At 45.9% G+C, this 14,842-nt stretch overlaps 2 protein-coding genes across 2 annotated transcripts; one reads left to right on the top strand and one right to left on the bottom strand.

Annotated features, from left to right (window-relative positions):
- Nucleotides 1–306: 306 nt before the first annotated feature.
- Nucleotides 307–8,680, top strand: zbtb22b (zinc finger and BTB domain containing 22b). The gene is made up of 5 exons (XM_079176455.1): nt 307–536; nt 2,447–2,683; nt 3,426–4,220; nt 4,503–4,781; nt 5,604–8,680. Exons 2-5 carry the CDS (start codon nt 2,447–2,449, stop codon nt 6,636–6,638), a joined length of 2,346 nt encoding a protein of 781 aa, XP_079032581.1. The 5' UTR covers nt 307–536; the 3' UTR covers nt 6,639–8,680.
- Nucleotides 8,681–10,240: 1,560 nt separating this feature from the next.
- Nucleotides 10,241–14,734, bottom strand: hsd17b8 (hydroxysteroid (17-beta) dehydrogenase 8). The gene is made up of 9 exons (XM_079175906.1): nt 14,385–14,734; nt 13,341–13,543; nt 13,074–13,190; nt 12,276–12,371; nt 11,701–11,786; nt 11,474–11,558; nt 10,956–10,998; nt 10,575–10,649; nt 10,241–10,500 (listed from the first exon to the last, which is right to left on the bottom strand). The coding sequence occupies exons 1-9, from the start codon at nt 14,428–14,430 to the stop codon at nt 10,481–10,483; spliced, it is 771 nt and encodes a 256-aa protein (XP_079032032.1). The 5' UTR covers nt 14,431–14,734; the 3' UTR covers nt 10,241–10,480.
- Nucleotides 14,735–14,842: the final 108 nt, after the last annotated feature.

Below are 14,842 nucleotides of genomic sequence, written 5' to 3'. Positions count from 1 at the left end.
GGTTGTGTACATTTGACTCATTGATGCAATTTCATATAATAATCCTTTATTGTTCTAGTTACATTTTTCTTGACAGTATTTCATATATTTGTATTATTTAAATATTCCATAATGGTGGAAATAATTTGATGTTGCTTATTATCCAACATATGCAGCCTATACATGGAGTGTATGTGTCCATATTCTTCAGAGAGCTAATATGCGATAAAGATAATAGAATAAGACAAATGAATGTCTATTTTAAATCAAACATCACTTTTCATCTATGACCGTTATTACGTATATTAACGCTGTATTCGAGGTGTTTCTTCCATTGTTTACTTTGCGTGTTTTTTGTCGGCCAAAGTCTGGCTCGTCTGTCTGGAATCCTTTTAAAGGCGACGCGTCGCTGTCTGCCGCTGCAGGAGAGATCAGATGGGAAGAATATTTTCCAAAAATGGTCCCCAAACTTCAGGGCCTGGATAAGCTGGCAGCACACACCGCCGTCAGCTCGGACAGACACGCTACTTCAGCCGGCTGCGGTGTCAACTAAAACGGTGAGTTTAATGCCCGCAGAGGGTCATGGCTCTTTTCTTTTCTTCTTCTTGTAGCCAGCCGTCTGAGCTAGCTAGCAGGCTAACGTTACATCTGTAAAGGTGTGATTAGAGTCCGAACCTCTGACGGTCTGCCGCTGTCCCTCTGTCTGCTGCCTGAGAGCTGAAGACGAACACCAGCGGAACATGTTAACAACCAGCCAGCGTGAATCATCAATCCACGGCTTCGCTTTTGTAGCTTGTCAAGTAAAAGTCTGCTTTTACTCCAGCTGTTGATCCCCCCCCCCCCCCCCAGCGCTAATAACACAGCAACAAAGTGTCATGGGTGTCATGTTGTAGGCTGTTCCTCCTCATAACTAATGACGTGAAGCCCTACATGACACTGTTGATCTGAGCTCTTCATCGCCATCAGGCTGTCAAAGTGCAATCAGTTCACAGCAGTGCAGGGACAGCCTGACATCACACGCACGGTGCTCGACACACAACACGCGCTACGTGCACGAAGCTGAGCTCGTCTGTGAGCAGTGGGGACCGGCTGCACGAACACACCAGTATATATATATATATATATATATATACACTATAGTGTATGTATGTGGCGGAGAGCTAACAAAGACACTTCAGGGGGGGTTTCACTTCTACACTGTCTGGAGTGGGACTAATTTGCAATGCATTCTGGGTAAATTAGTCGTGTTTCTCAAGTGACAACATGGCCAATCAAGTCAACATGCTTCCTTGATTGGCTGCACAATATGAGTCAGTGAGTCCTTTTATTGTTTGATAATGAGTTGGTTGAGATGTGAGTTAAAGCTAGTTAACGCCATTTGAACGTTATTAGTTGAGTTTTGTAGGTTTGCTCAAAAGGGCAGCCTGTCTCACCTGAAACACTTTAGAACTCGATGTGTGGACTTCCATGTGTCGCTGATCCACCAGCTAAAAGCCACACACTGTGATTCTGTGATTCCCTGCCTGATGACTCTTAGAAGCGCCTGTAGAAAAGTGCTGATTCACCTTTATACTAGAGGCAGGAGCTGCAGTCATGTGGAGCTGTTGCATTGTTTTGCATTACTGAGAGGTGTTTCTACTAATTCGTCCACCCCGTTTCTATCAGAGGGTAGAATGTTAGAAGCACCTCTCAGTGTAGACTCATGCAGGTTAACAGCAGCAGGCCTCCATCAAATCATTAAGGTAAGAATCAATTAGTTGATCGATCGATCAGTGGATTGACAGGAAATTAATCAGCAGATATTTTGATAAATTATTATTATTGAGTCATTTTCGAAGACAAAAAAAGACAACAATGTCTGGTCTGATGTGAGGATTTGCTGCTTTTCATTGTAATCTAAATGTCTTTGTTGGTTTAATGAAACAAGACATTTGAAGATGTTACCTTCGTTTCTCTGTTTTCTGATATTTTATAGAATAAACGATTATACAACAAGATAATAATTGACAGTAATCGTAATAAAAATAATCATTTGTTGCTACAGTAATCATAACCTCTCTAAAACATTCTATAACAAACATTCTATAACAACATTGTTAAAGAACGTAGCATTTACTGCGGGACTGTTAGTAAAGTGAGTATCTAGATTTCTGGATTGTTAAAATACCTCAAATTCATAATATTGCATATTACCAAAACAAAGCACTTACTACGTAAAAAACGAGTTGAGAATGACAATCATGTGACATTTACACAAGTCATTTTTACACCTAAACAGATGTGGTGATGTACCTCATCTGGATTTCAGAACAAGGCCCTCTGCTTGTTGTGGTACTTCTACTACATCCCTACATCAAACCTCACTGTGGCCTGGACAGATTCAGCAGTAACAAGCCATAATGGAAGCAGTCGGACTTAATCTGAAAACATAATGAATTGCCAGTCATGAAATCTTTCTCCCCCCTAGATGCAGTCCCTGTCCATGGAAGTGGGCAGCAGCAGCAGCAGCAGCTCAGCTCCCAGCGACACATCTGGCCCGGTGGTGCAGGTGTGCTTCCCCGGCGCTCAGGCCTCGGTGCTGGACAGCCTGAACCGGCAGAGAGAAGACGGCAGGCTGTGTGACCTCTCCATCCACGTCCAGGGACAAGTGTTCAAAGCCCACCGCTGCGTCCTGGCCGCCTCCTCGCCGTACTTCCACGACCAGGTGGGAGCGTTTAGCTGCTGACGTTTTACATTCAGTACGAACACATAAAACATGGAGTCCTGTTCATCCATCTCTGATCTGGACCATGTCAGAAATGTTAAAAATCTGATTCAGAGGCATGCAACTTGTATTTGAGCGCTTGTATGAGATTTCATAGCAGCTGTCTCAAACTTTAGGACCTATGAGAGTTTGGTTTAGCCAGACTCAGCCTAAAAGATATCGAGACACAATAATGGATATGGATTCAAAGGGAGATAGTTGACTTTATTCGACTTTGTGGATACGACACACTTCAGTCAACACTCAGTGTATAATGTAAGCAACATGTGTCGTAAACAACGGGGAGAGTGAAACAGAGTAAACCAGTGTGTATGTGTATTTAGTGTGGTTGTTGATGGATTCAGGTCCTAATCTTGACACTTTAGTGAAAAGCGTTTGAATTCTTCGTTATAAACATGCATAGCGACTGCCCTCCACTGTCTGAAAACCAGCTATTGCAATTAAACGTCGCTTCTGGCTGATCTGGAGCCAACGTCTCCCGACTACAGACTGGTGAGTCTATAGTATTTATAACTGGTCACAATCCAACCCCGTAGGTTGGATTTCCACCATGACAAGTGTCTTAACAAATAAGAGAAAGGCGGCATTGAAGGGAGTGGGGAGGAGAGGAGGACAAATTATTCATAAATTGCTAAACGTGTTATTGTGATCTATCCCCCCCCCCCCCCTCCACTACCACCAGGTGCTACTGAAGAACATGTCGACCGTCTCCATCCCGGCAGTGATGGACCCGCTGGCGTTTGAGAGTGTGCTGAGCTGCGCCTACACAGGTCAGCTCCGGATGCTGCGCGAGGACATCGTCAACTACCTCACGGTGGGCAGCGTCCTGCAGATGTGGCACATCGTGGACAAGTGCACCGAGCTGCTGAAGGAGGGCCGGGCTGCAGCGGGAGGGGGGAGCGGCGGAGGAGGAGGAGGAGGAGGCGGCATGCAGGACGGAGCAACTGTCAGAGGAGGAGGAGGAGGAGGAGGAGGCGGAGGCTCGGCCAACCTCGGATGCAGCAGCAGCAATGGTGAAGGTGTTGCAGGCGGAGGTAATGGGGCTGGCAGGGATGGCGGTGGCGGTCAAGCCCAGGTCGAGGGGTCCAACGAGCCCCAGCGCGCCTCCCAACCTCCCAGCCGCCCGTCAGTGAGTGAGAGCCAGTCTCCCAGCAGCACCAACTACTTCAGCCCCAGAGACGGGAGCAGCTTCGGAGGAAGCGGTGCAGCCGCAGCCGGAGCGTCAGCGGACGGAGGCGGGGCCAGCAACACCCCCAGCTACTGCACCCCGTCGGGAGGAGAGGAAGCCTTCCTCATTGAGGAGGAGGAGGAAGAGGAGGAGGAGGAGGTGGAGGAGGAGGAAGAAGAGGAGGAGGTGTTGTACCACCAAAGGAAGAGAGGAAGAGGAGGAGGAGGCAGCGGAAGGAGGAAGAAGATGAGCTCAGCGTCAGAGCAGGAGGTCGGGGTCAGCGACAGCTTTGGCGTGTCCTCTTATCAGGTGAGCCGTGCACCTTTAGACGGATCTGAAGACCTTTTATTTTCAATCAAGCGGGAGCTCTGTTTAAACAGGAGGAATATTCTGTATCCTCAGCATCCAAAAGGTAATGTTTATATATCTGTTTCCTCATCATTTCATTTGGTTTAAACTCGGCGTTGGTCCTTTTCAGGTTTTCCATCTATTTAAAAAGAACAAAAACCTTTAGAAACTAAAATATATAAAGTAGTATTCAAGCTGCTTTTTCTAGACTAGAAATCCTTAATTCACTATCTCATTTGAAAGGATGGGGAGGACTCAGCGATGCCGCTGCAGAAGCGTCCTACCTACAGCCAGCCCAGCATCATGCCCCGTAAACAGTGGGTGGTGGTGAAAAGCGAACGCATGGAGGACGACGACCTCATCGTAGTGTCCGGGGAGGAGGGAGGAGAGGACGAGGAGGACGAGGACGAGAGGGAGATGGAGCTGGCCAGAGAGAGGGAGAGAAGCGACTTCAACATCTCCAACGTTCGGAGCCTCTCGGCCGATCTGGGAGGCAGAGCAGAGAGCGACATGGACTCACAGGTGCCAACGGTTCAAAATATTCAAATTGTACACAAACCAATGGGTGACGTCAGGATGACTACGTCAACTTCTTATTTACAGTCTACCTCCGGTTCTGCAGAGTAAAGCCAATGCTGAAGTGTCTTAAAGCTGCATTCTCTCTAATGTCCATCAGGGGGCGACTCCTCTGGTTGTATAGAACTCTATGAGAAAATGACTCTACTTCTCTCTTGATTTATTCCCTCAGTAAACATTGTAAACATGAGTTTATGGTCTCAATCTCTAGTTTTAAGTCTTCTTCAATACAGCATGATGTTCATTTAGTAAATGATGGTCCATTTAGAGTCAAACAGACCATAAAGTAGGAGATGCTTTAGGGCGGGGCTACACAGTGATTGACAGGTTGTTACCAGAGACACATACAGCGTCTCTACGTCACTCCTCCGCCGTCCAATTATGGTCATTTTCATTCATTGGTTGCAAAAAAACAAGATGGTGACGGCCAAAACACCAAACTCGAGGCTTCAAAACGTCAGTCCACAAACCAATGAGTGACGTCACGATGACTACGCCCACTTCTTATCTATGTCTATGGGTGAAACAGAAATACAGCCATCTGAACCTGTGTGATGTGCAAAATAAGTGTATGTTTTTAAACTTCGAGACTTTTCTAGATTCATGCAGCACATGAGACTTGCGTCAGCATGCAGGTGCAGAGCGCTCTGCGGAGAAGTCTGTGTAAAATCACTGAAAAGTATTTCTAACTTTGAAATTCTGCAAATGGTCCTGATGCAGCACAGTCCCTGCATTTTGCACTCATCACATATCTCTGTGTGTCTCCAGGTGGACTACTGCCAGTCGTCAGAAGACTACCTCAAGTTTGAAGGCAGTCTAATGGACCAGACTTTAGCTCACCTTCATGACAGTGCAGCAGGCCAGAGCGCTAACCGCGCCGTGTCAGCGCTGCTGGGCCAGGTTCAGTCTGCCGCCTCGGCCCGGGCCCAGCTCTTCCCCCTGGACATGCAGGGGAACCAGATCCTCCTCTACAGCCAGGCCTCCGGACTCTCCCTGGACGCCGCCGCGCCTCCCCTGGGGATGGCCGGTGGTATGATGGGAGGAGCCTCTTTCAAAGGTCCCGGTCTGGAGCACGGCGTGGTCCACCTGTCGGCGCAGGGCGGTCTGGGAGTCGATGGCATGGACGGTGGGGGGATCGGAGGCGGGGGCGGCATCGGCGCTGGGGGTTCAGGGAAAGTGTTCATGTGCCACTGTGGTAAGACCTTCACGCACAAGAGCATGAGGGACCGCCACATAAACATGCACCTGGACCTGAGGCCCTTCCACTGCCCCGTGTGTGCCAAGAAGTTCAAGATGAAGCATCACCTCACGGAGCACATGAAGACGCACACGGGCCTCAAGCCGTACGACTGCCTCGGCTGCGGCAAGAAGTTCATGTGGCGCGACAGCTTCATGCGGCACCGCTCGCACTGCGAGAGGCGCAGCGGGCTGGGGGAGGGCAGCGAAGGCGGCGAGGGAGGGAGAAGAGGAGGAGGAGGTGAGGATGGGATAGATTTGATTGCCTCCCCTCACCTCCTCCTGTCTGGAGGCGAGGGAGGACAGGGCGGTATTCTGGGAGGTGGAGGGAGAGGAGGAGGAATGACTGCTGCTTCTCCACATCTTTCCGGCGTCTCAGCCACAGGAAGTAGCAGCAACGGTGTGGGTAACATGAGCAACAATATGGCCGCCGCAGGGGCGCTGCTAGGGGTGGTCTCCCAGAGTACCGGTCAGGGACCGGGGATGTTCGCCGGTCTGGGGTTGGGTCGAAGTGTGTGCGATGAAGACGTGTGTGAAGTCAGTGCCGATGACGGTAGCGTGACTTAAAGCCGGATTGTGAGCTCTGTCCAACGGGCGCTCTGTCTGAGCAAACTGTCCCGCCTCTCGTTCCTGCTGCTGTTTTCACAACATGGTGAACGTTTACCTCTGAATCACTTTGAACACGTCCCTTGTCTGTTTGAGTGAGTGTGTGTGTGTGTGTGTGTGTGTGTGGGGGAGGGGGGGGCGACGCTCCCGTTGGCCACACAAGCCGAACAAAGACTTTGAGATTCCAGTCGACTGCCAAGTCTCTGATGCCATCTCAAGTTATCTGCAATTCTTTTGGAAACTTACCTCCGAAAAGTGGCCTCATTAAAAAAAAAAAAGGACCTTTCGCCTCAGAGAGTAAGCTCTCGTTTCAAATATCCCAGATGTTAGTAAAGTATATTTTTTTGGGGGGGTGTTTGTGGAAGAATGCTTTTGCGTGTCGAGAGGAAGCCAGAAATGAAGACACAGTGCTTCACTAACTGTTACTAACAAAGTTCCCACAGAGACGAGAGATCAGTAGAGAAAAAAAAAGGTTCTAATTTGCTGTGATTCTGCAGTGTTGTGTTGTAATGTATCACTGTCATATGATGAAAAAAACACACAAATCTGCAAGAGAAACACTTTACATTCAGAACCCAAATTGCAGGTTTGTGTTTTTTTGGTCTTTTCCTCAGCGTCCCATGTGACACTCAGACTGTCAGCATCATCACAGTGAGATGATGCTGCACAATCATCCCAGTCTTTAGCTGCTTATTGACCAACCTGTACAGCCGGTGCGCTCACTCAGAACACTTTTTCAAAACTCACAGGTACTGCACACCTAAACGTGTTTGTTTTTTTTAGCTGTAAACTAACCAATATGACTGTACTGTGATGAAACACACATGAAATCATCAACCTCATTTCCAATGTGCTCCACCCACACAAACACAAACACTACCTGTCACGATGAGCTCAGCGCCGCTCGTCTTCTCCGCCGTAGAGAAGCCTCCCGATGCTTTTCAAGTTCTGCTGCTGTTACCTGCTTTCACTTTTTCTTGTTGTTCACAGAGTTCTCGTGCTTTGAGAAGTATATTATCACTGTAAATATATAGAAATATATGTCGTTTTTACTCGTCACAACCTGGAACAAACACTGACTTGAGACACGGATGCGTTCGCTGCCGTCCGGTCTGCTTTAATCAGATGTGGAGGCGGTGTTTTAAGTGTTCTACAGCGAGTTCCTCATAAATCACCTGAACCTCCAGTCAGTGCATTTCAATGAGGAGCATTAGAAGCTAGCAATGGTAGACGCTGGTCTCCTCTGAGCTCTACAGTGTATTACAAGCGTCCAATGTTTGTCTCTATTCTTTCTACATGAGAGCAAATCTGACATGTCAAACGTCCTGGATATTGTAAAACTACTAATTGATTAGTTGATAGACAAAAAAATGACAGTATTTTAAAAACTAAAGGTGAAAACACTAACGGTTTTGTGGTAAAATCGGTTGATTGGAGTTCTTCCCTATAATCACATTGTCGTGAATTTAACACATCATGCAAATTAATAATTATATAATATATAATATTATATATTATATAATATTATATAAAGATATTTGGGTAAAGTTACTACCGGACCACCCACAGCAAAACAACAATGAAGTCGCTCTGAAGACACCTGAATGAAACACAGAGTTTCTCCTTCACAGTTCTCCACCGTGCACGATGTTCTCCTCTGGGCCCTGCTGTGGTTACAATACTACCAGTAATACACCAGTAATACACCAGTAATACACCAGTAATACACCAGTAAATACACCAGTAAATACACCGGTACTACTACTGATAAGATGCTGACAGGTATCACTCTACAGAATTACTTTCTGCCTTTGTTTCTCTATTAAAACACAGAGTAGGTGATGTTTGTAGAGGAGGTAGTTTTTGTTGCCATGCCAACATGTTTTTGCCACATTTCTGTTGGTAATAATACAATCATCTTCTTTTCTTTGTTTTGGTTAAGAGGCCAAAACATGTATGTTTTTATACACATATACGTGTATATATATATACACATATACGTGTATGTATATATATATATATACACATATACGTGTATGTATATGTGTATATATATATATATACACATATACGTGTATGTATATAGGATAGTAAGGACAGAAATATTACACACCTCTTCAACATTTCAGTGTTTTACACGAACACTAACGTAGAGCTGGAGAGATAAAGGATCTGAACGTTTGACCTTCTGTGAAGGTTCTGGATATTTTTATATGCAGGTTTGGAGCGCTTTTTGTACGTGACCTCTGACCTCCAGTGTTTCCTCCGTGATGGCTTCAGTTGTGTCTGTGGCTGACTTTGGTTTGTCCCCGTTTGTCTGCTCCTCTGCTGACCAGCCACAGAGGAAACACTGCACGGCTGTGAGAGCAGAATGTGTGAGAGACATATGTCACGTTAAACACTGGAAAGCGTTTAAGCGTGCATGTGGGGACCTTCCACTGAGTGAGGTGTAGGTGGACGTTTCTATTCCTCTGCAAACAACGCATGAAGAGACAGAGGAGGCTCAGTCAGAAACATGTGAACAGAGGAAGACAGAATGATCTCTACTTTCTACATCCCGTAATTTAAGAAGTTTCTGCTCACGTCAGCACCCAAATAATCAATAAAACCTCAACATGTGGTCGGTACAGTGTCGAACTTAAACACAAAAACTACTTCGAAGATAATGTGCCAAATCGGGAGGTGTATCTTAAAATGAGAGAAAAAAACATCTACAAAATAGACCCCGAACCAAAGAGAGGACGTTTCAGGGTATGACGGGTGTGTAGTTTGTTGTGTCTCTTAAACTCCAGCCACATGGTTTCTCTAACACCACGTCTGGTGTGAACGAGTGGTAGCAGAGCTTCACATTCCATTTTTTTCCAAGACCGAGTAAAGACGGAAGGATCCGGACAGAGTGCTCAGAGCTGCTGACTGAGCCGTTTGAGTTATTTTTGTACATTCCACGAACTGTTACACAACTTCTTACATGTGTTCTGGTTGACCAGTCGATTGTTGAACAGAAAACGACGGTAGACATTTTGATGTAAATCCTGAGTGGTACTAATAACGTCATGAACTGAATACATCAATATTCACCTCTGCCCTGTATCAAAGTAATGGATTAATAAATTATTTGGTGCGAATTATGGATTTTGTCTTTAATCTCTGTTGATTCCGCCCAAAGGCAAACAATGTGCTGAATAAAACCACTGATGGTTTTGGAGGTTACATATTGAATATCTTGTAATGTAAGAATATCAGATACATAGTTATTATGAAACTAGAGCCTAGAGGCTTTATTTGCTGCAGTAAAATGAGAGGTTTTCTAAATGGACTCTAAATGTTCCTAGAAGTAGCTTTAACATTGAAATGTTTTCAAAAAGCCAACTTCTAAAGGAAATCCATGAAAGGCTCTCAGACGACACAGATGATGAGTGGAGGCTGTGGTGGTGTGACAGAGCTGGTGAACCTCGAAAAGAAATGTTGGTAGATCTGAAGGGCCAGGTGCAAAGCTCATCCGGCCATTTAATAAGGTCAGGATGGATCAGGAGAGGAATGAAGGGCTTTACAGACACCAGAAGGCTGACGGAAAATACTTTTAATTCTTACAAGTTAAAATATTCCATTCTGTTCAGAAATATTACAAACAGGTGTCTATTGGCACAAACGTGGCTTTACACCGTGTAATACATGTTAGCAACCACATTTATGAAACAATCAACAGTAATCACAAAGAGCAAATCAAGTTCAATCATTTCAACAATGAAATGAACTCCAAAAGAACAGGCCTCCCACTGGTCTCCATCCGTGTGGCGGACGGTTCATCCCATGAAGAGTCCACCTGACAAAGAAAACACTAACGTTGAGCATGCTGAACATCAAAGTGTTCATACAGAAGCAGCTGTCACACTGTACCTGTCACTTCCACGCTGGCTCCTGTGATGTATCGAGAGTCATCTGAGACCAGAAAGGCACACACATCAGCCACCTCTGGAGGACAAAAAGAGTCAACAGTGTGAGGAGGACCTGGGGACTGAGCATGGCAGACCTGCTCCTGTAGACCAGGACCAGGTGTGGGAAAGTAAAGTGAGTTTTAGAACTTTTAAATAACATTTCAAAGTGCTTTGTATCCAACGGTAAAATCAGTTTTAACCGTAACGGCCTGCGACACATGCAAAATGTGTTAAAAGTTTAGATTCTGGTGTTTGGAGCTTAGAAAAGTTCACATTATGAATATCTATCACATGAGAATAAAGGTCTGCAGTGAAAACAAACCAAAGTGATGCGTTCACTGACCTGCAGGCTCACCCATTCTCCCCAGAGGCACCAAGGACTTCATCTGATAAAAACACACAAACAAGACGCAGTGCAGATTTAAGGAGGACGGCTCTGTTTGATGACCTCAGCAGAGTCAGGCTGGTCTGTCAAAGGGTTCCTTTGGTTGGATTGAACCACTGACACCTGGTAACGTTTAGTTCTGCAGAAGGTTCTAGTTTGGTTTGCTGTGCTTTAAAGGTCACTGCCAAGACTCTGCAGCCAGAACCACAAAGGTTCATTAGTGCTGCTCAAAGATTCATTAAAGATCATCACACAACAACTTGTCTTTACAGAAACGTCGACATCAAGATGACTCAGGAGAGTCCACTGAACACACTGTCAGCAGTTTGGGAGCTTTTTTATACTGAAGAGAAAACTCACCATGTTCTGACCCATGCTACATCAATAGAGCTTATATAAAGTCGATCATATTGTTTGTAGGAGGTGAAACTATGTGTGTGTGTGTGTGTGTGTGTGTGTGTGTGTGTGTGCTGTACCTTGCCAATAACCTTCTCTGGAACTTTATCCGTCATGGGAGTCGATATGAAACCTGGCAGCACACAATTACACCGAATCCCAAACCTGTAGGAAAAGAGAAGCAGAAGCCAATGAGTGGTGATTCTTCTTGTTCTTAACTTCTATATAGTTGGACTGTTACCAGCTGTGTGTGTGTGTGTGTGTGTGTGTGTGTGTGTGTGTGTGTGTGTTGCATCACTCTTCTCACCTGCTGAGCTCTTTGGCAGCCGTCCTGGTTAAACCCTCCACTCCTGCTTTAGAAGCAGCGTAGTTTGCCTGCCCGACGTTTCCCACCTACCAACGTTAACCCCACAGACACGAGGAAACAGAATCAGTCCGGTTCCACTGGAGATCTTCATGAAGCAGTCAAAGTTCAAATCACACAGCGGACACTCACAGAGGACTGAACAACTCATGTGTGGCTTTGGCTTCATATTGTTTTTTAGAATAAAGCTCTAGATGGATCTCTGTGTGTATTCTTGGATCTTGTGCTTTGGGAAACGTTGATTAGAAAGCTAAAGGAAACATTCCTGTTAAACAAGTTTTAAATGACTAGAACTATTCACTGTATTTCCATCTGTTTTGGGGTTTGACTGCTTCTATTTGTCCCTTTGGGCTCCACTGAAGAGAAGCTCTTAGTGAACTGAAGACAGGTCCAGGATGAAAATTCTGCTGACTTCATCCTTTAACAGTTGTGGACAATCCCACCATCACACCTAGAGTTGTGCCTTTCTGGATACAAACTTTAGCTTCAGCTAAATATGTAAAGTGTAAAGCAGAGACCTTTCCCACGATGCTGCCCACGGTAACGATGGATCCTTTGGGTGCTCCACAGGCCACCAGAGCCTGAGCCACAGCCTGAAGGACCAGGAAGGAGCCCTGAGACGCAGGAGGAGAGAGGACTGAATACATCTCTTCACTGTGTTCTGTTCTCTGCTCTTCATCTAAAACACAGAAAGACGGAGACGCCGGGCCGTCTGATGATGAACAGACTTCATGAATATGTTAAAATCATGTAAGACGAAGCAGAGAGGAGAAGAAGAGTGGATCATGAAGAGGTCTGTCTGATCCAGATGTTGCATTAATATGAATTATGGGAGCTAGTTAACGCTGTGTGGATCGGTTTCTACTCAAAGACAACAGAGTATACGAGTTATTTCCAGCTGTTATCACAAAGCTGCCTCGTGTTGTTCTGAGCTGCAGTGATGGATTAAGAGAGTAAAAGCATCAAGACTGACAGGAGGAAACGTAGAAACATTCAAATGCAGCTTTCATCTTTATATTTCATCTTTAAACTATGGCTGCGTTCATAAAGATTCGACTGACCGATACTAATATCTGTTGCTCTTTACTACTGGTCACTTTATTTTGAAGTCACTGTTTAGTTCCTGTCAGGATCCTGAAGGAACAACGACTGCATGATCCAGTGAGCTGATTGGTCAGTGGTTAACCTGCAGCCTAGGTTACCATGGTGATCCATCCCAGCTTAAAAGCCAGGGTTGAGCTGAAAGACAGCCGGATAACTCCCTCCGCTCCTCGCTAAGCGTGGCGGTTCAGGCCCCAGGTGTCATGGCCGCCTACCTTCAGGTTGACCTGGAGGACTTTGTCAAACTGATCCTCCTCCATGTTGAGCAGGAAGTCGTCCTGGGTGATGCCTGCTGCGTTCACACACACCGAGGGAGGCTGGAAGTACCGAGTCTGCAGAGGGAGAGGAGGACATTCACTGTCAGAGCAAAGAAAGCAGCAACAGTCCCTGTAGCCTTCTACCACAAAGAGAAGAGAGCAGAGCGCTGGTTTCTCTGGAAAAGTGTCAGATTCAGACGTTAATGCTCCGTCTGCACCACGCGCCTGTATACTCGTGACCAGCTTCTTCACGCTCTCTTTTGACGACACATCCACCACCGCCGCCATGTGACCCTGTCCTCTGAGGTCACTCGGCAGCCTCCCGAGGGTCTCGTAGGCCGACTCCTGGCTGATGTCGGCGACCACCACGGAGGCGCCCTCAGAGGCGAGGCGACAACACACCGCCCGTCCGATTCCACTGCCTCCTCCTGGGAGGGGACATACAAGTGTCATCTCTTTGTTCTGCGTTTTTTTTTTGTATTATACAGATGTATGTTGTGTATTTGTTGTGTCTCTGCATTGTTATTCTGCCTCTCTGTTGTGAGTGAATGGACCTTTATCCATCCTAAAGAGCCTTAGCTCCCACTGTGTGAAAATGATGCTAAATTATTTATATTAGAACTAAAATGATTTCAGTCAATGAATCAATTACTAAATTAATCTATTCATCTAAGTATTTAGTCATGTTTTAAGCAGAGGTGCGTAACAGTCTGGTTGCTGCTTCACTGAACTATAAAGTGAATGTCTTTGGGTTTTAGACTGTTGGTTAGACAAAACAAGACGATGGAAGATTTGATTCTGGGACACATTCTGCACTATTTTCAGCCATTTCATTGACAAAATCCAGATTAATCCAGAAAAACGGTAATTCCTGTAAATTGCAGCTCCAATTAATAATATTCATATGTCTCAGAGACAGAAAATTAAGTCAGTGGTTTTATTTTCACTCTACATTAAAATTATTGAACTTAATCGGCCCTGATCCTGGTGGTACTACTTCTTTGAAAGTCATGATCAGAGTTTATACTTCGCTTGCTAAAGCTGAACCCTAAAGCTGCCTAACTGGTTGTGAGACAGTAGGAAAACAGTACTTTACAGTATTCTACAAGAATACTCAGGAGTTTACATTTACAAACCAGTAGCACTCAGCTAGCATCAGTTAAAACGGACTGAAGTGAGACTGACGACCAAACGTTAAAGACCACGTCCTGCTTTTCCCTGTTCACGTATCACACTGACAGACAGACGCGTGGTCAAATATAAACGTACCAGTGACCAGCGCCAACCTTGACACGAGCCTGGTGGCGGCCGCCATGACGGGTTTGTAGTTTGTAGTTTGTAGCGCGAGCGGTTACTGAAAGTGGCAACACAGCGGCAAGCTGCAGGCAGGAGACAGGACAGTGACAGGCGAGCCTGTGTGGCTGAAGGTAGGAGACAGGAAAGTGACAGGGGAGCCGTAAGCTGCCGAGCTGAGCGGCCGGACAGCCCGTCTGCAGCCGAGAGGCGCCTCTGTCAGGACCCGGTGATGTACGAAGATAACTGGACACAGCGTTGGAGAAGCCGCCCCATTCATTCCGAAGAAAATTGCCCAGTAGCGTATGAAGCAAAACAAGTTTGACTTCAGAGTATAAAATTACCCGGATGTTCCGGCGATCATCCGCATCCACGGGCCCATAGAGCATGCGCACTACCGTTTTACGTAAATCCGCCTCCCAGTCTTTCAGCCT

The sequence above is a fragment of the Pholis gunnellus genome (genome assembly GCF_910591455.1).
Source record: "Pholis gunnellus genome assembly, chromosome: 16".
Lineage (NCBI taxonomy): Eukaryota > Metazoa > Chordata > Actinopteri > Perciformes > Pholidae > Pholis > Pholis gunnellus.
Note: the sequence above shows the minus strand (reverse complement) of the source record. Positions and strands in the feature narration are given on the sequence as shown.

What these genes read in the sequence shown, in the direction of transcription:
- hsd17b8 (XM_079175906.1), bottom strand. Translation starts at nt 14,430, where the DNA reads ATGGCGGCCGCCACCAGGCTCGTGTCAAGGTTGGCGCTGGTCACTG. An exon ending in GAGAATGGGTGAGCCTGCAG is followed by an intron (nt 10,650 to 10,955) that starts GTCAGTGAACGC and finishes TTTGTCCTCCAG; the next exon opens with AGGTGGCTGATGTGTGTGCC. An exon ending in AGCCAGCGTGGAAGTGACAG is followed by an intron (nt 10,501 to 10,574) that starts GTACAGTGTGAC and finishes TTTCTTTGTCAG; the next exon opens with GTGGACTCTTCATGGGATGA.
- zbtb22b (XM_079176455.1), top strand. Translation starts at nt 2,447, where the DNA reads ATGCAGTCCCTGTCCATGGAAGTGGGCAGCAGCAGCAGCAGCAGCTCA. An exon ending in CGCCGTACTTCCACGACCAG is followed by an intron (nt 2,684 to 3,425) that starts GTGGGAGCGTTT and finishes CACTACCACCAG; the next exon opens with GTGCTACTGAAGAACATGTC. An exon ending in TTGGCGTGTCCTCTTATCAG is followed by an intron (nt 4,221 to 4,502) that starts GTGAGCCGTGCA and finishes CTCATTTGAAAG; the next exon opens with GATGGGGAGGACTCAGCGAT.